Source organism: Amblyomma maculatum, chromosome 10 (genome assembly GCF_055883805.1).
Source record: "Amblyomma maculatum isolate TAMU_Amacu chromosome 10, ASM5588380v1, whole genome shotgun sequence".
NCBI lineage: Eukaryota > Metazoa > Arthropoda > Arachnida > Ixodida > Ixodidae > Amblyomma > Amblyomma maculatum.
In genome coordinates this window covers 42,027,860-42,050,930 of record NC_139353.1, presented here as the reverse complement: position 1 = coordinate 42,050,930, position 23,071 = coordinate 42,027,860, and the positions used below count along the sequence as shown (strand labels likewise).

The 23,071-nt window shown below is 47.0% G+C and overlaps 1 protein-coding gene across 1 annotated transcript in view; it reads left to right on the top strand.

Moving 5' to 3' along the window:
• Positions 1-23,071, top strand: part of LOC146176270 (poly [ADP-ribose] polymerase tankyrase-like) — a 76,617-nt gene that overhangs the window by 33,038 nt on the left and 20,508 nt on the right. The window contains 22 exon segments of the mRNA XM_084582588.1: positions 254-382; positions 819-896; positions 2,313-2,476; positions 3,799-3,905; positions 4,183-4,274; positions 8,394-8,492; positions 8,494-8,562; positions 8,885-9,056; positions 9,059-9,093; positions 9,409-9,648; positions 10,480-10,545; positions 10,635-10,691; positions 11,705-11,824; positions 12,454-12,600; positions 13,131-13,532; positions 14,992-15,068; positions 15,558-15,679; positions 17,077-17,299; positions 20,296-20,452; positions 21,295-21,371; positions 21,502-21,643; positions 22,479-22,568. Of these exon segments, the coding sequence (XP_084438714.1) occupies positions 254-382; positions 819-896; positions 2,313-2,476; positions 3,799-3,905; positions 4,183-4,274; positions 8,394-8,492; positions 8,494-8,562; positions 8,885-9,056; positions 9,059-9,093; positions 9,409-9,648; positions 10,480-10,545; positions 10,635-10,691; positions 11,705-11,824; positions 12,454-12,600; positions 13,131-13,532; positions 14,992-15,068; positions 15,558-15,679; positions 17,077-17,299; positions 20,296-20,452; positions 21,295-21,371; positions 21,502-21,643; positions 22,479-22,568 (2,865 nt within the window).

The window sequence follows — 23,071 nt, the reverse complement described above, 5'->3', positions numbered from 1 at the left end:
TGTTAATTAGCCAATGATAATTAGTTGAAGCGTAAGCTTTGTTTAAGCTCCTTCATTTTTACTATATTTGTTTCTTCCCTAAATGCAGATACGAGTTGTCGTCCCTGCACTCTGGATCAGCAGCCTGCTTGAATCGTTTGCTCATTCAAAGTTTTGGTCAAAGCTAGCATAGGTTTTTTTGAGCCATCGGCTTGTTTGGAAATTTTGGAAAAGTGAACACGAGCTTAGTTTGTGGTGTTAATCTTGCTTGCAGGAGTCGTCGGAGGAATTGTGGAGCCATGTCGTGGAAGCCTTGCGTCACGGTGAAATACAGTTGGCAGGGTCGCTGGTGCTTCATGCCGAGAAGCACGGCTTAGCACCGGTGCCTCCACCCTTCCGCCAGGTATGTTCTATCCAGCCGCACATACTTCTGTTATAATTTTCAAGAAGCGGAAACAGTAAATGAGGCAAACGTAAGCTATGTGCAGGCAGTTAATGTTATCACCTTTTTTTTTTTATCTGGGCTTTGTTGCTGTTACTGGTGCTAGCTTGCTTGGAAAATCGTGTGCAAAGGTCACTTGCAAAATGTGATGCCCTTGTGCAGCCAGTAAATCGGTCAAAGGAATTTCTGCAGAGCTTCAAGAAAATGCTTGGCTGGTATTGTCTTGTCTGGTCTGTCTCTTTCTTTTTGGCGTTTGTTCTTTTCTCTAGCTATCTATTCTCGTCGAAACTCTTCAGTTCAGGCTGTTCCCAAGAGTCATTTTTGCAAATCTTATGAGTTCTAGCTTGTTGCTGGGTAACTCGTCTCTGCTGACATTTTTTCCCCCCCATTCTTTCAGGTGTTGTTAAACCGTCAACAACCACTTTTGGAATTCCAGCCATCTGCAGTACTTCAAAAGACTATGGGCTCATATGAGGTAAGGTTGGTACTTTATTCAGCCTGTGCATGCAGAAAATGCTAGGAGAAGAATCTTTTGTTGTGTTTTCATTTCTTCAGGCAACTAGCATTAGGATTGTGGCCTAGAAGAAAGAATCTTATCAATGAAGCATACGCGCAGCTGCACAAACACTTGATTTAAATTCATTCATTCTGAAGTTTCATCCAGCATAGTTGCATTCACTTGATGGAGGATTGTTTAAAATTTTTTCCTTATTGGTCATGTCATTTCGCATATGCCTGCCAGTAAATTTTAACTTTGTTACCGCACAGGCTTTGCTGAGAAAAATTATGAGTGGACTTGTTTATTTACAGCGTTAGGAAATTTTCCTGCGTAAGTTTTTTTTAGTCACTGCTATTTATAAGTGAAGCTCTCCATTCACTTTCGCTCTGTTACTTTTTTTTGGTCGGCCTAACGTGTGTGTGGTGCACTAGCATTGAAAACAGCGTGCAATACCTCTGTTTAATGCAGATGTATGTTATAAAGATTCAGGGAGCTCCTTTGCTCAGAACCTCATTTATATTATTATCATTGCTGTTGTCCTTACTTCCCACTGTCCAGTTGTCCTTACTTCCCAACGCAAATTCCTGTCCAGTTGGCAAACGGTGATACGGGCACTGAAAGGACCATTTTGGTCCACATTTAAGTCTGGTAGGTGGTCAATATTCATTCAGAAAAACAGGAGTGTCGTGACGCTGGCATTCTCTCCAGAGCCACCACACTTGGTGCACTAGGTTGCTTATCCCAACGAGAGTGCAAGCTCACATGAATAAATTAATCACATTACCGTCATTCTTTCATTCCTGTTGTCGTTGGCAACAGCAGTAATATGTATCAAAAATTTGAATGTGGCTGCCTACGCATAAATGTGCATGAAGTGCTGAAATCTCTACTTTTCGGGGGATACGTGGCATGTAATGGTGCTGTGCGGAATTGGTGTTGACGGGCATGGTTAATTCAATGTGTTGCACAGGGGCATTGAGAAGAAGCTGATCTCGGGCTAAAAGAAGAAATAGTTGCTACGCCACTTGCGGATAAATGTGAATGATAGTTGCCGATTTGTTGCATGCTCGGCGTTGTGCCTTGCTGTGGTCGAGAGGCATTTGTGTTGACTGTAGATGGTGCTAGGTTTGGCCTGTTGGAGGGGAAGGAAGTCTTGTCCAGCAGTGGCCCTGACCTAACCAGGGATGACAATTAGCTGGAATTTAATCCTGTTTCAAATGTATGAGCAGTGAGCAGGGCAGCCCTTCCCTTCTGTTTGGTGGGTCGTTGCCGGCTGGCTACTTGAATTTGGTGCAGTGCTGCTCGCTTGGGATGCTGGCGTGCTGTTCCAGCTGAGAGCATGGGTTTTGCTGTCGTCATTTGTGCCGTGATGGCGCCCAACGTTGGCTGCAGGTTACTGCCCTCCACTGTGCTGCGGTGAACCCTGAGCACAGCTACCTGGCTCACTTGCTGAGCAGCGTGCCCCAGCTGGAGGCCCAGGACGGCCACGGGTGGCAGCCGCTGCACTACGCTGCCGTGGCAACCTGCACAGCACCCCTGGAACTACTTCTCGCCAGGTTGGGGAACGCAAAGACTCTTTTTTCTGGTTGCCAAGTTGTTCCCAGGGAAAACAAGCAGTTGTCAAGACAGGGGCATTCAGAACCTGTCCATTAACTTTTTTTTTTTTTTTTATGTTGGACAGTGTCAGGGATACATAGAAAAAGAAAACAACATAATAGTTTCAGTGTAATCATTAGGTTGTGGTGGTCTAATTATTTGCCTGCCGGGGCTCGCCTGGGAAATAATTTCACGTAATACCACGGGGAAGGTATGTGTGTTGGGGGAGGTTGCACTACGCGCCCGGTGCGCACGGTACAGTCCTGCCATATATATGTAGCTGTTTCGTGGCTACTCGTTTCCTTGTGGGATGTCTGCACTTGCACCTGGTTTTTTTTACATTGTCGCCTGGCACGTTGCTTATTGCATTTCTTGGCAAGCAGTCCAGCTGACGAGATTTGTACTCTGAGCAGTTTGGGTCTGTTCAGTCTTTCAGAGCCTCGCAAAGGCTCGTAAGAATTTTAAAGGAGTATAGACAACAAATATCGGTGGCATTTTTTTTCTTCATGATGCATGCAACATTCCTCTGTATAGATCATCGCGCGACTTTCACCTACAACCGCCAAATAATATTTGTTTAAATTTTCTTTTCTTGCCAGTTTCGGTTTCAGCAGTCGAGAGATGGCTGTGATGTCACAACCAAGTCTAGGTCAAGTGCGGCATGAAAAAAGAGCAACGGACTCCTCACTTGTTTTAATTCCTGCTTTTGAGTCGGACTTGCTTCAGTGTCGTAATGAACTCAAACAACACAGGAATGATTATAAGCCAATATAGTCCGTCTGAATGACTGCTTCGCCTAGTTTTTACGGCCGCGCAATGCCAGTTGTTTGAGAAAACGACGCCCGCTCGCGTCGTTGATGCCGAAAAAAACGAGCCTTCGGTCAAAAAACGATCTCCACAGTATTGCTCGTGTCAAAATTGGTCTGAGAAATTGATCTTTCGGACACCATAGGGTCCTAAATATAGGTCGTGAAAATGTGCACGCTCCTGTGGGCTGCGTAGCGGTGTCTGAATAAAGTCGAAAATGTCGCTCAAGCCCTAATTATTGGGGTCTGAAAAATCGGTCGGCTACTGTTTCTGGGTTCGTCTGTGGAATGAACCCCAGAAATATCAAACCCAGATATATTGAGTTATTTTGTTAAACAAGTGTTTTCAATTTGAAAAAAAAAAAAAAAAAAAAAAGTTGTGTATGTGAGAGGGGCCATTTGCTGCCTCTGGAGTGGTCAAGACATGCACTGCTTTCTTTTCTTCTCTACCCTTCCCTGCCTCCCTTGATTCTCAGAGGGTCTTCGGTGTATGCTGTGGATCAAAATGGTGACACTCCACTGCACAAGGCAGCTTGTGCAGGCCGCTCGAGCAACCTGGAAGTGCTGCTCCGTTTTGCCTCAGGTGCCATTTTTGAGTTCTCTGCTGCATCTTGTTCCAGGTGACAGCAGCCACTATGTGTTTGTTTTGGGGAATGCACTGTCAGAGCCACTGCTGTCTCCAAATTGCGAGCTATAATTTGGTCATGCACGAGCAGGCTGTCCCTTCCTCTCCCTTTGCGGTAGGCACGCTGGCTTCACATTGCGGTGTTGGGAAGATGAACGAGCCACGAGATGCTAACCTTGAGTCATCTGCTTTGGATGTGGGAATAAACTGTGTTTTGTTGCCATGATTGTTGCAGCTGCTGAGAAAGGGGGTCTGTTTCGTGGTGTGGACAGACCCAACAAGGAAGGCTGGACACCTTTACATCTGGCTGCCAAGAATGGCCACTTGGTGAGTAGTACTTAGCACGTGCTACTGTCAAGCTAGAATGAAGAAAGGGGGGACACGGGTCTTTCGGACCAAAAAATCGCGAAAAAATCACTTTTTAGAAAATGTGATTTGCGAAATCAGTAGCTCTTTATCTACCTATCTGCTAAGTTTTTCATCTCTAGGGTCGGTATTTTAGTCACAATGCCAATTTATATAATCGATGTCGCCCAAATTTGGGCCGAAAACGACTCCCGAAACAACCATTTTCCGCGAGGCGTAGGTCCCATTTTGTGCGCGGCACCGTAGCCATCTTGGTCTCATTCGAAAGAGCCGCCTTTCGTCTTCAAATTGTCGCCTCTGCTGTTTACATTCGCCCATTGGTCGCATAAAAAATAGCAAAAAAGAAAACGTGGCATTTGCAATCCCATTGGCTTTCGGGGTGCACGTGACGATAAGGCGTCCCCGCATTGGTGGAGCTGGCTGACGGCGTCTGCTCGGCGCGCCCGAGCCGCGGGGAGACGGCGGAGACGTGACGCCGGCCGCCCTTGCTTCCGAACCGCGAGGTGCATTCATGGCAAGAATTTGTGAAAAAAGTGAAAAAAATAGTTGAATAATCGTCTCAGGTGATGCCCTGCCCCGGCTGTACGCGCTCAGGCCGACGAAAATCGTGCGCCGAACTATCGTGTGTACGAGCCTGAAGTAGGCCTAGCGTGTTCCCCAGCGCGGGGGACTGCTACTGCCAGCGGCCGCACCCGCCGCGACAGTGATAACGCAGGCCGCAGATGAGCAGAAAGATAAGCTCAAAACAGGAAAAGCTTGAACTCGCGCCAACTCCAGCAACGAAGCGGTAAACGGATTGTGTTCGTAACGATGACGGCAGCGCGGCGGACAGTCCGCTTGGCGATGCGGAGTTCACGATCGTCAGATCTAAACAGTTTGCCGAGATTGGCGAAGCGTAAAACATACGGCGGCGATATTGGCATTTAAAAAAGTGAACAGGGATAAGGAACCGCCGTCAAACTTATTCTCCAATGCGTAAACTGCAGGACACGTCGTCTTCGTAGAGCTCGCCGCGCGTTTGCGCCGATCGGACCTCGTTCATAGTCCTTAGGGAATTCACTTGCTTCCAGTGCAATGCAGAGCACTGGGAAGCAGCAAACAGCTCCAAATTACATTTCTTTTACGCAATAAACATTCCTCACCGCGGTCTGGATGCGAGGACGTAGCAAAACGACGTACGTAAAAAAAAAAAAAAAAAAAACACGAAAAAGTGACAACTGAATGTGCTGCAACTGCAAATCAAAATGAAAGAGGCGACACTTGGACGTTGGAAAGCAAAGAGACTACATTCCATTTTAAATTGTAAAAGTGTGCATTGCACCAGTGAATGTCTGAGAGCAGAGAGGAAGCGTGCTTCCTCTGCAGCTTTTCAGACTGCACCAAAACGAAAGCAGAAGGGCAAACCCAATTCAGATTACTGTCCAGGAGCCTTCTAGGCCACAGTGGCCTGCATTTCTACAGTTTTTGTTTGATTAAATTAGTGTTTGACATTGCAATTCGTTTTTTCCATTTTTCTCAAAATGAAAATTTTGCTTACCCTTCTATTTTGCGAGTGGCATTGTGGCTCTCCTACTCGTTAGATTGTAATGATTTTTTTTTTTTTTACTGGCTCGTGAGTGTTAAAGGAACACAATAAAGCTATTATACAAGGTCTCAACTGCATGAAAAATTTTTAAACATAAGAAGATGTAGAAAGGGGGTGGTTGCACTTGTGAAGCTGAAACTTAAAACTTCCATAACTTTGGCTTGTAGTAAGGCAGGAGCACAAAACTTGTTTTATTGTGTTCCTTAGACATTAAGGAACAGATCCATGTGCATTTTAGCAATTTCCCTTCAGTAGATATTTTTACAAGCTTCCCGCAAGTCTGGAACAGCAAAGTTGCTGTAGCTACTCAGCAAATTTATGTAGAAGAAAACTAACAACATATTTGAAACCAGCACAAGAATTTACATAAACCCTGCAAATTTCATACTGACAGGACAAATATTAAGAAAATTTTGCTCAAGACCCATGTCCCCCCTTAACATGGTGATTATTGTGGGTGGCGAATCTGACAATATAGCTCCACTGTTGGCTTCCTGTTAGTGTGTTTAGAACAAACTTGACCCATCGGAAGCATGCCCCACTTATCTGGAAAAGCAGCTCTGATAATATAGTTCAGTTGAACCTCGTTATAACAAACACTGATATAGCGAATTATCAGATAAAACAAAGTAAAGCAGTTTTTGTTGGTTCGTGCTTTATTTCGACGGGAGTTCTGTCTAAGTCTAAAAATCAAGCCTAAAAATTTTAAATTTGCGACTTGGACGATTTTCACAAAGTTCTTTGCATTCACGTCTCTTAAAAATGTGTAATAAAGCCGAAGAAAGCTTCAAGAAAAGCACTATTTCGATCGTTTGAGCCCCCAACTGCAGAAGTGTTTCTGGGTCATTCGCATACCATGCCACCTAGGGGCAGCAATAAAAGCTGGCATCAACACCTGACGGGCATAATGTGACTGGCACATAAGAGAACCAGTGTCTTGTCATGCTGCACACCCCAACCAACACTTTACCCCAGCCCGTGATTGTGCACTACACAACATGAATCCATTGACTCCGTCATGCAAAATGGCAATGCAGAAGCACAAAGCAGTGTCACTTGAGATGAAAATCGAGGCTTTTAGGACGCTCAAGATGGACGCAGAAAACGATGTTGCTGCAGACATGAGTGTCGCAGCTAGAACCCTAGCCCTGTGTCGATGAACTTTAATGCGAGGCAGATAATTGAAGACAATGCACTCAAATTGCAGCGTGAAGAATGATCGGAAGCAAGTTAGCCTTGCCACTGCGTCAAGTGGCGCTTCCGAATGTTAGGTTTGGGGACATCACTTCTGAAGTCGACTTGGTTGCAGTGCCGTGGTGCCTGAACTGGCAGACCAAGAAATTGTTGATCAGCTGGTAAATGTAGATTATGCAAGTAGTGATCATGATACCAAACAGGAAAGGGAAGAGCGAGGCTCTAAACGGCGCAGAGATTGCCGACATGGCCAAGACTACGCTGTTTTTTAAATAAGTCTGTATGCAGGGCCAACATCGCTTCATCTGTGTTCATTTTTGCTCTCAACACGAAACTAAAGGCAGGGCTCATGTTTGTACCAAGGTTTTATTTCAAAAATGGTGCATCTTGGCACATTTGCACAGTCCACATTACGGCGCCTTTTGCTTGTGTTTGTTAAAACGAAAGCCTTACATGGCTCACGAGACAGGAAATCTGAAGCCGGTAGTTGTCCGCGAAATGTGTCCACGAATAGTGGTGCCAGTCATGTGAGGAAACGAGGGGGGGGGGGGGGGGGGGGGATGATTGTGGATAAGCGTGTCGTTAATGAGGTCATAACTAGCGGCTGATGACGTCATAAATTCACATGACATAGGGCCATGGCAAAAAATAGAAAAATATGAAAATGAGAAATGGTGACGATGCGTCTAGTGTCGCAACACTCAGACTTCTGTATTTCTCCAGTACTCTCAAAGGTTTTGAACTTGTTTGCGGGAAATTGAGCGCATTTTAAGACTGATAACAGATGACGAAAATTTTCATGCCCAATACAACTTCATTATAGCGAGTTTGGACTGTGCGCAATTTGCACAGCCATGGAATTTGTCTGCCATTCAAGGAATGCATGTCGATGTATGCTTATCAAATGTGCTGTTATTGCCAAGGAGAAATCTTAAAGTAGCTTTTGTGCAAATAAATGGGACGTTTGGGTATTAGGTCATCATTGCCAAGGAGAAATCTGAAAGTAGCTTTTGTGCAAAGAAATGGGACGTTTGGGTATTAAGTCCTCATTCGCATAGCAAAATTCTTGGTTTCTTTGTCTGCGTGACCTTTTGCAGTGCAAATGGTAAATGTTTCCAAAGGGAAAAAAGGGAAGCCTGGTCATTCTGCTTGGAGAACCAAACTTCTAGTGATTGCTGCCTCGTATTTTCAGCCATTGACCCATAATTCTGCCTCCTGCGTGCGGGCTGAGTCAATAACGGTAGTTTATACTTGCTCAGCCCGTTTCACTGAAGCTTACCTGTTGTTCTTTGTTCTTGTAGGAAGCTGCCCAGGTGCTGATTCGCCACAAGGCAGATGTGAACCGCACACCCGGTGCTCCCTTCAGCCAGATCAGCCCCCTGATGTGCACAGCTCAGCAGGGGCAACTGCGATATGGTCCATGTGCTGGTCAGCGCTGGGGCATCCGTGGAGCTCTTAGGTACTTGTCTTGTCGTGCTTTCACTGGACTTGCTCTTCCACCTTGTCATTATTATTATTATTCATAGACTTAAGAAGTCTAAGTGTTGAGGTAGTTGTCGGATCCTAGCATGATGCCTGGAATAGCATGGACCATACTTTTGATGGTTTCATAGAGCTTCATAGAGGCCAAGTGCAGTTTGAGAGAATGAGAAGGCTACAAAGAATATTGGTCTTGGTGTGCATGCTAGTTTGAAAGAGCTGTTGTAAATTCTCAGTACAGGTCGTCGAATGACTTGCCGATAGCAAATACGATTTATTCCCTATTGACTGATGTCGACACCTTGTCTTACAGATGAATGCGGGTCGCACAGCGCTGAGCCATGCCGTGCTGAATGGCCACACAGCGGTGTGTGCCAAGTTGCTGCGACTTGGCTCGAACCCCAACCGAGCTGATGTGGGAGGCAACACGTTGGTGCATTACGCAGCTGCATACGGATGGCTGAATTGCCTTCGCCTGCTCGTAGAGCTGGGGCAGCTACTAACAAGCCAAACAGCTCCAAGGTAACCAGACGTGCAGGGGAGATGACTGTACTTAGTGGCTGGTGTTTATGTAGTTGGCGTCATGTGGCTGTGACCTTAATATTCAACTTTTATTGCATAGCACTGCATGACTCAGTTTTAAATTGCAGTTACGACACTCAAGAGGTCAATTAGCGTGCCTACTTGTTCTGGACTTCCACTCTGGACTGGTGGTGTACACTGGCAAAATACCTACGAGGACAGTTGTAGAGCCCTACAGTGCTAGCCAGCATGAGCTTTCTGTCCTCACTCAAGCCTGCCAACAACTGGCGTCTCATGCTGTTTGGTCCTGTGTAGGCCACGCCTGTGCTGGTGGCCTTCCTCAAAGGCCACATGGGCATAGTGGACTACCTGCTCGACCAGCCGGGCATAGAGCTGGGCGCCGACAGCCCTCCAGATGCCGGCAGTACGGGACGGACCCTGGCTATGCGGGCGCTGCGCTCGCAGCTGAGTAGCTCCATCTACTCCCGGCTGCAGTTCTTGCTCGAACGGCAGAACTCTGATGTCAGCCGAGTCGACCAGGAGGGCAACAATGCTGTGAGTCTTGCTTTCTGGCTGGTTACCCATAGTACATCTACAGCTACAGTCTCCGGCCACTTTTTTTACAGTATTGTTGGTTGCTATTTTAGTCCGCAAACTTTTGGATTCTACTGAGTGAAATATCGGTTGTGAAAATATAGACGTTCCTAAGGGGAGCGGGACGCTCCCAGAATGAAGTCTGATATATTGCGCATCCAAATTGTTGGAGTCTGCAAAATTGGTCGACTGCTGTAGTCTCAATCTGTATTCTGTCTCTGGAAAGGAGGAGGGCTGCATAGCTGCCAGGTTTGGTGGTGACTTGGTGAAATTTGAATTATAGTACGTATGAAGCACGCTCGTGCCGCACTCTCGCATCAATAGGAACTTTTCAGGATGCATTGACGACGTGGGTCTGCGTGAGTAGCGTATTGTGTCCTAGTCACAAAAAGACCACTGTCGCCGAAAGAAAAGCTTCTATAAGTGAAAAAATACTTCAGATTTTGTTTTCAACCAGTAGCATATCAATTTTTGCCATTCTTCTAGAAAGTGCTACATCCTGTGAAAAGTTGAAATTGAATGCAGTCATCATCAGTGTCCCTAACCAGTGGTGAACACATGATACCTATTAGAGTAGTACCTTAGGGGACTTGAAAATTTTCACTTTTACAGATTTCATAATGAGGTCTTGTGGCAATTTTCTTTCACCATTGCACTGAGCGTTTTGAAGTTCAGTGTTTTTGTCCGCATTGTCATTACAGAAATTTGCTTTTCGGCTCCTTCCTGTGTCATATAGCAATCTCGCTTGCATTGGCCATCTTGCTCACAGTGGTCATCATTGTGTCTTTGCAGTTGCACCATCTTGCCCTGGCTGACAGTGAGTTCCGACAACGACAAAGCTTGGAGGAACGAGAGTTGGTGAGTGCCGGGCCAGACAGCTCAGCTAAAATGTGCTGGCATTATAGTGCTCGGAATGAAACCTTGTGACTTTGGCTCTGAACTTCCAGAAACAACCGTCACTGGATGTTGCTCACATAGAAGCTATGCAAGCTCGGCTAGAAAAGGTGGGCATGGACTTTCCCTTAAGGCATGCAGATGTACTGTCAGTAGTGTACACTGCACCAGTGTATACCGCACGGGCTTTGACAGAATTGAATTGTGCCACCATGTCACAGTCATACCACGTCAAAAAAAGGAAAATTTCAGGTGTGGTCGGTGGCTCAATCCAAGGGGAATGTGGGAGCATGACTCCATTTCATGGCTCTTGTGAAATTTATGTTTAGGCTTCATTTGAATTCTGGTTTGTGTGAGCCTTTATGATCACTGGTTGGATGTCGACGTGTCCTACTGTGATAATAATTTTGTGTGCACCATTCAATTAATTGCACACCCATTTGCTGTTCAGTTGACAGACTGGAAGCGGCATCATGAAGACGTGCTCTTAAAGTCCTCGCACTGATTAGCTCGTGTGCTCGTGAGATGGCATGATGCCAGTCATGCGTATTGATTGGCTGTACAATTGTCAGCAAGATCCTTGTGCTACCGCAGATCAGGCCGGGCCCTTCCTATGTGGCCTATAAATTTTTCTTTGCTTGCCCTTTCCTCCGGTGTCGGTGTGGCCTTACTCAACTGTTAATGTTACTCAATGGTAAGAAGCTCCCTAACACTTCACGTATTAAAAAGCTGCAGATGATCAACCTCCGCCTTCGGGGAAACCCCCGAGCTCAGAACGTGCGTTTCCCACCTGCAAGTGTCCATTTATCACCCACTTAACAACCCCGCCTCCCGATACCACAAACCCATGATGGAAGCGAAATTCAAAGCCTCAAATGACAGGCAGACTCCATTGCTAACACATTCACTGCCGTGATGAATTGCACTGGTCATATGTAGCTCTTTTTTTTTTTTTTTTGCTTAACATAAAAGCAAGTTGCCTTTTGTTGTGCTCAGTGTTTATTACTCAACCCTTCATTATTTCCTTAAGGCAAGTTACCAGTTAGAAATTGCCCTTTCTTTTCAACCTGAGTAGCGAAATTCATAACATTGCTTTTTATTTATTTATTCCCCCCCTCCCCAGGAACGCAAAGAGCATGAGCGCTGGCTGGAGCAGGCCACTTCACTTCTCCTCTCGAGTGGTTGCAGCCCTACTGCTCTCAACAAGGAACAGCTGAGCCCACTGTCGCTTGCTCTCCACAAGGTCTGATCACCTTTTTCTGCCTGAGGTACTAAGTGGAAAATGTGTTCGATTTAGCTCCCTTGAAACCTCTCAGGAGCTACTTGTCTTTATCTTTTCATTTTTTTCCCAAGCTTATGCAAGGGTAAAGATAGCCAGTTAGTTTGTTTGAAATGTGAAACACCCACAGGTTAGTTTCTGGCCACTGGTAAATAAACATGTCCATGACTTGCGAGTGCCAACATCTGCGTGTGCTTGCCTTGTTTTAGCACCACTTCACAAAGAAAAGGTGCGGTACCTTCTTTGAGATCCGCAAAGTACGATTACAAGCCACTGGTAGTTATAGCCTAGTTACATGCCCTGTTTGGAGTTGTTGGCTCTTAAAAGGGGGGGGGGGGGGGGATCTGTCTCTGACACCGCATGTGGCATTTCAAGCACACTGTGCACTTTAGGTAGCATATTGGGCTGGCATAAGTGCTACGTTTTTGTGTCATAGTTGCGCCCCAACATACTTAAGTGGGTGCGGTTAGGCCATAGAAGCCCATTTACAGCTTACATGAAAGGCATGTCTGCAAGGCTGTTCAGGGTGCCTGTTGCCACTCTTTGGCATGATCAGTCTTGTGGTGCTCATGACGACTGTTGTACTGGTGCAGGGGAGTCTCCATCTGGTGCAGCTTCTGGTGGAGGCTGGCAACCAGCCCGACCCGGCTGTCCTGGAGGCCTGTCCAGACCTGCTCCGCCAGGTTGCCCTGTGGGCTAGGCAGAGAGATGTGCTGCCCCTCCTCAATGCCCTTCTCAAGGTGGGTTTAATATTTCTAGTGCTATGCATCATAGACAAGAAACATTCAGTCGGCATCTGTGGTTATATAGCACTTGCAAACAAGAAGAGAGAGAGAGACAGAGCTGTGTAGATGTGTGCGACATACATTGCAGTTTACCTACAGGGTAGTAGTTATTCGAGGCATGTGAGTAAGGTTTGAATTAAGTCACATAATTATGTAATAGTAATCACAGTAGCTCTACTGTTTGTATACAAAAGCATTCACTGTATAGTGACATTATTTCTTAAGTGCAGCGTGGTCATGCAAGGACCTGGGGGAGTGCGTGCCCCGAATTCCTTCGTGGAAATCAAGTTTTTCTGCCTGTCTGTAACTGTATAATGCAACAGAAGTCCCGAGAATTTTTGCACGCGCTTTCAGAACATTTGAATGGTGATGATTGTTTCATTACCTAGTCGCTTACGTTCTCCTTTATTGACACAGCTGAAATCTGCTTTATCAGGTTTGCAACCAGTATCTTAACCCCGACTCCCGTCCTCTTCCATGTGCAGCCTCCGCCTCCTTGTCCTGAAGGGGGTGGGAAATCGGAGGAGCCACGCTCGGTGCGTGACATCCTCCGCATGGCAGCCAACGGACACGACCACGAGGGTTTCACTCCTCTCTTGGTGACCCTTCGAACACTTAGCGAACTACGCTCGCCCACGGAGGAGCAAAGTGCACGGATGCACGCGCTGCTGCGCTTCCTGTTGGAGGAGCTGGGTGCGGACGCAGCCGCGGCAGTGCGTGGGGGCCGAGGGCCCTCAGCCCTGCATCTGGCTGCTCGGTGTCCCGGTGCAGCGGCGGTGGACCTGCTGCTGCAACACAAGCCCCTGCTCGAGCCCCCAGACCAGGATGGCCTGACCCCTCTGGCTCGGGCCTTGGCCAGCGGCAACAGCGCAGCTGTTCACTCCTTGGTGGGTGGTGGGCCCATGTGAATTGCCTTGCATGTCGAGACATCATGTTTTGCTCTATCTTGATATTGTAGCATGGTCGTCCAGTTTTCTGCGTGCACACAGATATAATTAGCCATAATTACTCATACGTGACGCAACCACGAGTATGAAAGAGCACTGAAAGTTTGGAGGGGCAACCTCAGTGTGCAAGCTGAGCCAATGTTTCAACAAGGGGACTTGTCTTCATCTTGTGTTCACCCAAACCAAGACAAGTTTGAATGTTGGCTCAGCTTGCAAACAGCTTCCCCTTCAAACCTTGTTCAGTGCTCTTTCATACTGTGTAGCCACCTTCTTTCATTCTATCCTGAATCCACACCCACGGGTTATAGCAGGGGCTACATTTGTCAGTGTAGAATGAAGCAAAATTATTCAGTGGTTTGGTCATCATCATCAGTCGGACTATTATACCCACTGCATGGTGAAAGGCCTCTCCCATATTCCTCTAATTAAACCAGTCCTGTGCTAGCTGCATTCACTTGACCCCTGAAAACTTCTTAACCTCTTCTGGCCACCTAAGTAGCAGTGGTTCAATAACGTAGATTAATTATATTGTGAAGGACGGCTTACGGAGATTAAACCTTCCGTTGCATTCAGGTAGATGTCATGTTGCCCACCGCGATAACTCGGTGGTTGACATGCTCAGCTACTGACCTATATATCTGGGTTTGACCGAACCGTCTGCAAATAACTGCCTCCATCTTCACCATTAGTCCTCGAGCCAGGTGAACATAATGTGACCTGTGACAGAACATTGCAGGCATCTGTTCAACCACCAATGCTATCAGAAAACTGCAGTAGATTTGTTGCTTGGCCTTGGTAAGAAACATACTGTACAGTCCAATGTTGAAGGAAACAAGACGGTGTGGCTGCAGCGCTTTGCAGATCTCTGCTGCGAAAGCCGGTGACAAATAAAGGCACAAAGTGCATGCACAGTAACCACCTCTGGCTGCTCTTCTCCAGCATGCACGTGGTGCTGTTTGTTCTCGCCAGCTGTCAGTGGCAATGCTTTGTGAAGTGTGTAAGCTACGCGATGGCACATTCCCTTTAGCAGTGGACCGTACTGTACAATTGCTTGCATTCAGCACCTGTGGTTTAAGCATAGATAAGTCGACGTGCTCTTTTTCACTTAGAGATTTGGTGCTTGTACAATTTAAGGGTCCATCAGGGGCCTGAGGAGCGCAGGTCATTTTGTGCAGCTCAAGCATATAATTGGATTAACGTATTGGTGATAAGCAAGCAAATCAGACCAGTTCTGAAATAGTGTGTATTTTTCTGCGTGGTGCAAATTTATGTTGGATTAAAAGCACCTGTTTTGATGTTTAGCATTTGACTTTGATTCAAAAACGACAGATTTCACTTTCTTCTTGAAGGTTTTAGCCTTGTGAGAAAGTCGCCTTCAAGGATGCAATTCCCATTGTAGGTTGCTGCCGGTGCCAGTGTTAACGTAGACTTGCGTGATGGACCATACCCTGTGAACGTGCTGGTCTATGCTGCAATGTAAGTGCTGCTCTCTGGCTGTTGCCTCTCCACTTTGGATGTCTGTCATTGCATCATCACTAGTGGCACCCATTCTTTAAGTCATATTTAGCTAATGGTTGGTGCATGCGCTCAAAGTGACTTTTGGTGCCCTTGTCCAATAAAATCAATTCTAAAATCAACTGTTCACGTAATTTGTTCACAAAAACCGTCTGTCACGGAGTTTGTTGCTTAAAATTGACTGATTGGAGACTTTGATGACTGTTGTCACCAGTTCGGCTAAGATCTTTGCTGCCATTTCCTCTCACAGCAGTAGCTATGATGTGAAACGAGGCTAGTAGAAAGGTGCCATATATGCCTAACTAATTTTGAGACCTCTTGAATGTTAAGACGGTTGCTACGGTGTGCAGTGTGTTGTGAAGGTAGTGCTTTGGGCAGGTACTTGTTCAGCTTGCATAACAAGTGTGCCTGTGTTGAGGTGTTTGTGAAATTGGGCTTTTCTTTCAACAGGAAAAATCTCCCCGGTGAGCTCATCCAGCTTCTGCTGAAACATAAGGCCACTCCAAAGGCCACCCACCCGGTTACTGGCAATAACGCCCTTCATTACGTGGTCTCACACAGAAGCAGTCCAGGTTGGTGTTGTTCACGGATTTTCGCTTACACCTGATGTCTTGTTACGCTAGGACTTGTCGCGGTTGGCGCCATCAGCCATGGACGCACACTCAGGCGATGGCAATGTGATTGCACCATTTGTGCGGCGACGAACGGGAGAAGCAGCAATTGCGAAAATGATAGCGCTTATTTCCTAGCCACTCACAATACCCCATCGCGGATTTTTCTACGCGGGTCAGTTCTATTCTCTTCTTAGTATCTTATTTTTTTCAAACATTCAGACAAATTTTCATCATAAACATCTTCCTGGCAGCCAGATAGCAGTCTTATCCGATATGCCACCAAGCATCGTTATATGTATGGTTTATTTGTACAGCCACCCAAACCTTCAACTGGCTTGCGTGACGGCCTCATTTTCTGTGATTCTAAGCGCTGCAGAGGAGTTTACCCGCTAAAGGAAAGTATAAGCAAAGACTCACCAAGCCCTTGCTTAATCTTGACCTTCTGGCAAGTTTTATCCTCCCAAAGGCGCAGGAGCACAGAAAGTGCGGCAGTCACGTGCGCCAGTTAGATTTGGGTGGCTGTACATAGGGACAATGGGCAGTCTCACGAATTTTATTGTTACGACCGGTATATCCTTATATCTGGTAGCGGTATAAGTGCATTGCACTGTATTTAGCCAGAGACAATCTTTTGTGATACCAACTATCTTCCGCCTCAATAACAGGGCTGCTGTCATTAGTTATTAAAGGCCCACTGTCCACCCTCCGGTCGAAAATATTTTCTTCCCCGGTGACTGTGAGACTTCGCCCCTGGAACGCAAGGCCGCAAAATGTTTTTGAAAAGAGTAACTAATAACGCAGTTACAGCCACCGCAATCACCCGATTCTATCCTGCCTCTCCTTCCGTTCCCTCGCAAAGGTTTTTCACTCTCCTGCCCGAGGTCGTCTAGCCTCCGCAATACAAATTCCCCTTCCTCCTCCGCGTTTGGCGGGAGGTGGGGCGTGGCTCTCCGTGAGCGCGAAAAAAAAAAAACGATCGAGGGAGCGCGTGCCGCTGGATTCAGTCTGGCCGTGGCGAGGGAAAAGCGCGCTGTGAACGGTAGACACCCATCCTTCTCCCGTCAGTCAGCTAGACGGACCAATGGACGTCGTTCCCGATACGTACGTCATTATCGGGTCCCGTCGGGCCAGCGCAGGGAGCGGTGAAGCTGGCTTCTCAAAGGAGAGCATGAGGGAGCTTTGAATTGTATTTTCGATGCTTTGCGGCGCGCGTGTCGCTGTAGAATTTTGCACAGACTATCTGCGGTACCTGATAGAACCACTGGGCTCCTTTTCTTAAAAGGGCCTTCCCTGGACAGTGGCCCTTTAACTTGCCGAAAGTGTTCTGAACTGAGCTCTGCCTTTTCCCGGTACAGATGTGCTGGACACGGTGCGTGCACTGCTTGATTCTGGGATTGACGCAAATGCTGTGAACACCAAGGGGCGCTCGGCATTGCACCTGGCAGCCAACGCCCACAACGGCAGTGCCGAGTGCTCAGCCGCTCTTGAAGAGCTGCTGCTGCAAAAGGGGGCCAGAGCCGATGCCAGGGACTGCCGAGGGCGCGTTCCCTTGCACTACGCCTTTGTAAAAATTCATAGGTGGGCACTCTCACGCTTGTTCCTTTCGTTTCCATCTTGCCATCAGTGCAGTGCCCTATGGGAAACTGCATTCCTTGACCTGTATTTTACAGGTGTGCGGCTTTAACGAAGTGGTTATTGCTACTGATGGTGGGCAAGGGAGCTCTGTGTGGTGTAATCTTCCTTCACTCTCTACATTTGTCTAAAGGGCTCTCGTAACTTTTTTTGTATCTTTGGGTTAAATGCTATGAAAGTGTTCAGCCTTAACCTAAAGGACCCCATGTAGGAGTAGAACCCTTTTATAGTAAAGTCACTGGGACCAGCAAAAATCTTAACTATACCAGGGTCTTTGATATATCAGTTATAGGTGATGATATTGTCCAGAAGATGCTGTCGGGTAATTAAATGGCTACTTACCGAACACATCTTGTTGCTTAATTAAAAAAACAACTCCAAAACAGCTTTTAGCTCTGTGTTAATGTCTCTTCGTGCCATTATCTTTTTTCAGTTGTAAGATTTTACGATTTTTTGTTTACATCTTGTAGAAGGAAGTACCTCTTAAGCGTGAGGGCAACGTGGCTACAAATTTAACTGAGTTCGGTTTAATGTGAAAACCAGACTAGTGTGAACATGGCATCATCTTCCACTGTTTCTGTTATTTTAGAGGCAGTAGATGGGAGAAATGTACGTGGCAGGCAAGTGCTGCAAAACCTTGCACACGCTGTGCCTCCACTTCTTGCAACCGCTGCTTCGTGCTGCACCGTGCTGCTAATGTTTGGCCGTTTCTTCCCTGTCTCTCTTCTCGCTGCACTTTTACTCTCTTGCTTTCTGAACAGACCGCGCCACCTTCTTTCCGTGTTTGTAGACTACTGTTTTGTTTTTCTTTATGCGCTGCATGCTTTCCCTCACGGCTCCAAGGACTACGTAAAGTTGGCTTCTCCTGAATGCTGCTAAGCTTGGTGGTAAAGCCATTTAAAAGAGGAAAAAAAAAAAAAACTTGTTATTTTTTGGTATCTGTGTTTGGTGTTGTTGTTATTATTTTTTAATTGCCTCGCGATTTCTAGGTAGAGCACGTATGACGATGTCATTTCGTGGGAAGTCATCGCCGTGGCCAGATGCACTTTAATATAACCGATTTTTGCTAAAAATGTATTTACTAAAGGGGGAGAAATGTACAGTCTATGGAAGTTGAACTGGGACTTCAATTTCACTTTATGTATTATATCGGAGCTTTTACTGTATCCGCATTTACTACAGTCGAACCCGGATATATCGAACTCAAAGGGGATCGCGAAATAGTTCGATATATCGATAATTCGATATACAGAAATCGGCTTGTGACGGTACTTACGATGCGAAAAAACGATACCGTATTTATCGCGTAGTCAACCCACTCGCATAATGAACCCACCCTCCACTTTTGCACCCGAGAATTTGAAGAAAAAAAAAAAAAGCGTTAAGGTCAGTTTCGCTCACATGCAAGCGACTGAGTGATCTCAGCGACGAGTGGCAGCGACAGAGTGAAAATTTTCGAACTTGTTGGAACTGCGTCCCTCTCGCCGCTCGAGCCACCGCGGCAGCTCAAAACAAGGTTTCTGTGTCGCCGCGGCGGCAGAAATCACGGGCATTTTCGCTTGCATGTCGATGGCGCGCGTCATTCCGTTTCGGTCGTCTCATCCACAGCTCATTGACAACGTGCCAAGATGCTGTGCAGCGATAACGTCAGGGAGCGTTTATCTTTTGATAGCTCCTCCGGTGGCGGGGAGCGAACTTGGCAGAGTGCCCGTGATGGCTTGATTGCGCAAGCCTGGTTCGATTTATCGCGCCGCGCTTGGGGCGGGTGTCATGATCGCAGCAGCTGACCGCGTGCTTTCGCTGATTCATACATGCAAGGATAAACGATTAAAAAAAAATAAATAAACATCCCCGCAAAAAAAAAAAAAAGAAACCCTGCCGCTTCTTAACGTCCGCAGCCGCCATATCTTACGCTACGCCGCGCGCACAGCACTACGATAAGAAAGGATCTCTCTCGCAAAAAAAAAAGAAAAAGAAAAGAACTGCCGCTTCTTAAAATCCGCAGGCGCCATAGGTATAGGTCCGCCGGCGCGCCGCACGCGGAGGGTTCGCAACACACGCTGGAGAAAGGCGTCTGACGTTTGTCTGAAAACGGGCTGAACTGGCTTGGCGCATGCGTTGCGCGTGCTGAAGGAGAGAGATAGCTCAGCAAAAGAATGGGCACAGCCACGCACATGGCTTGCAAACGTCATGTGTTGGCGCGCGGGAAACGACAACTGCAGATGCGCGCGCCTTTGGCGAATGGGCACGGCGCTGCCCAGACCAGCCGTCGCCGAACTGTCCCCTCTCATTCCTTCCGCGCGTGGCTTGAAAACGTCACGCGGCAAACGGCCAAGGGTGATGCGATCGTCTTTGGGGAAGGCACACTTTCCAGTGCGTGGTGCGGAGTTCGATATATCGAACGACCGGTGAAATTGAGTTCGATATATGACACGGCTTTCCTATACTTTTACATGGGATTTTCAAGGGGATATTTCGCGAGTTCGATATAACCAAAATTCGATATATCCGGGTTCGATATAACCGAGTTCGACTGTATAGCAGGGTTCTACAGCCCTCATAAGCCCACATGTCACTTTAGGTCTTGAAACTTTATCAGAATACATGTTCTTGATAATTGATTATTTTATTGGGAAAAATGAATATAGGATTTATGTTTCAAAGAGTGTATATTGGCGGAAACCTTGGTGAAGTGAAAAGAAGGCACCTTGTTCTTTATTGTTCTGTGCCTTGTACCCGAGCGTATATTACTTGGTTGCTGCCATTTGATTTGAGTGTTGAGAATAAAAAAAAAAACAAAACAAAACAAAAAAAAAACTTCATGGTTCAGTCATACCGCTGCGAGCGCAATGTTTATATTGAACTTAGCCGGGATGCACTTATGAAGACATGTCGTTTTCTTATACTGAATTACTTTTCTGTTCCTCCCGGCTTGTGTGCAGACATTGGGACAACTCACCCTGTGATCCGGTGGAACTTGCCAATTTGTTGCAAGTGTCCCAGCTGTCCTTGCTTGAGGCGCAGGACGAGTTTGGCATGACACCAGTGCACTACGCTGCCATCCGGGGATCCTCCACCTGCATGCACAGTTTTTCCCAGGTGAGCCCAGGTGCAACGTGGGCTGTGCACTGGCTTTGCCCTCCTTAGCCAGATGTGCTTGTTTGGGCATACTCTTATATGGGAAGTGCTCTAAGGCAGTGCTATACAGGTTTTTGGTGAAAAAAACTAAAGCAAATTGAAACGGTAACTACAGCAAATCGCTGAACTTGTTTGTCCCTGCAAAACTGTCAGAGTTGCGGTGTGAGAAAAGGAGAAAGCTATGAGCAGCTGTGCTGAGCGGGCTCCCGTCGGAAGAACGTAGATACTTGAGTTAAGTACTTGAGCCATGTAGTTTCAAAGCTGTGATAGGCGTGAAGCACTGTTGTCGGATTTAGCATACCAGAGTTCCACCCCACCACTATGGTGCAGTGGTTAGGGCGCTCGACAGCCGTGCCCAGGGATGCAGGATTAGATCCCGGCCGCGGCGACAGCTTTTCGATGGAGGCGAGAACAAGGTGCCCGTGTGCTGCGCTATGTTGGTGCACGTTAAAGAATTCCATCTGGTCGAGATTTCCGAAGCCCTCCACTACAGCACCTCTCACAGCCTGGGTTGCTTTGCGATGTTAAGCCCCTTAAACCAAACCAAACCAAACCGTGCCAGATTTCCTTTGATGATGACATACTGCCACGTGTAGACAATAATGCTCATAATCATTGTGGTGTCAGGCAGCAGACGTTTTTCATCATGCAATTTTTCTCTGCCACCTTATCGCTGTAGAAGCTGTATACCATATAAATGCGTGTAAGAGCTGCACCCAATTTTTCCATGACCACACCGAATAGCCTTCAATGCTAGAATAGCTTTCTTCTTTTTTTTTTTTCTGTTTGCTTTCCTTTTGCAGAAGGTGAAGCCAGTAGACATCAAAGACAAGAGTGGCAACACCCCCCTGGGCTTGGCGGTGCTTAATGGCCATGCCACGTAAGAGATCACCTCCTTCCTCCTCGGTGCTTTTCGAATGTGATGGGTAAACTGGGAAGTGAGCTGGCTCCACATGTTAGGAGCCAGTTTTGCAGCTGCTGCATTCTGAAGGGGAGTGTGCAACGTGCAGGTGTGCCATGCTGCTTGTCCTGAAGAACGCCTCCTCGACGTTAGACCTGGTGGTGCGACGAGAGGAGCCGCCCCTGCAGTGCTTGCGCTGGCTGTACGTGCGCAAGAGGAGCCGCCCCCCGCTGCACGTGCCTATCCTGCAGGTGCTTTGTGCCACAGTTGCTCCCTCTCACTGGGCACCTTTGCCGGTCGGCGGCTTTAAGTGGGGCACTGAGAGCAAGTACAAGTTTGCCCGTGTCGAGGGGGTACTGTATTCTAATCCCAGAGAGGCCCCTTTCCCCGAAAGCAGGATTTTGTGTGCTAGAAAAGACAAAAGAAAAAGTTGCTGTCTTATTTCGCCAGTAAAGTTCATGCTTTGACAGCTTTACAGTGCAGATTTCAGGGGTTTCAGTACACTATCATTCGGTCCAAAAATGGCACCAACCCATCTTTGTGTGTGTGTGTGTGTGTGTGTGTGTGTGTGTGTGTGTGTGTGTGTGTGTGTGTGTGTGTGTGTGTGTGTGTGTGTGTGTGTGTGTGTGCGTGCGTGTGTGCGCGTGCGTGTGTGTGTGTGCGCGTGCGTGCATGGGGGGGAGATTGAATATTGGGAGCTTGAATTGGTCATTGAGAAGAGTTCTGAACCCAGTTTTCTTCGCTGCGTCTTTTACTGCTGGGTGAACAGAAAATCAGCCTATAGTGAGCAAAATATTCCTTAATGTTCTCATTATACCTTCAAGCTTTTGCTCAACCTAACTTTAGTGCTTCAATTGCATGAGCTTGCAGGGTCGTGTCATGGCAGTGTGATGTGGGTATTCTAGCCAAATGCATTTGTACGCCATCTTTGCATTTGTAAGTATTAAGCTTGTAAACTAAGCATACTATCAAGTAGAAAGGCTGCTGCAGCTCTTGAGCTTTGATTGCTGTCTCCAGGAAGGCTGAAAAGCGGTTGTCCTTCGGTTTGGTGCACATTAACGCATGACTGGTTTTGTGTCCTTGCAGGAGATTGTGAGGCGGTCGTGGCAGGGCATCTTGCAGCACATACTTGAAAATCTTGAGACTGGTGGCAAAGCCTTGGCTCTGGCTGTAGAGGTATGCACACTCTTGAGATATTTCCCAATCCTCTTGTAAATGTTGTATGTAGATGGGTACTTAGAGCACTGCTCTTTGGCAACCGTTCCTGCATTTCGTGGCGTCGCCTGTGGCGTTGTCTCTCGTAACCAGGTGCTGCACTGCGCATGCGTGCGCCACCACGGAGGGCTTATCGAGTGGAGCAGGAAAGCGTTTTCCAGCATTGCATGCTCCCGGCATAAAAGTGGATTCTGTCTAGAATGCCGGTGAACTGATGCGTTCCCGAGCCGAAACACTTAGCTACCACCGTTCGCCACTGCGAACCGCCTGCCTGTATAAATTATTCTCTGCCGATTCTTTCTAAGTCATGAGTGAGGCAACTGGGGCAAGTCCTTCGTCTGCCGCTGCGTGCACGTTTACTCCACCTAGTGCCACCGCTGCTTTTCCTGTTGTAGCGCAGGCCATGCATGCGTTTGGGTCAAGAACTGTTAGTGGAGTATTTCTTGAAACAAGAATATGTTTGA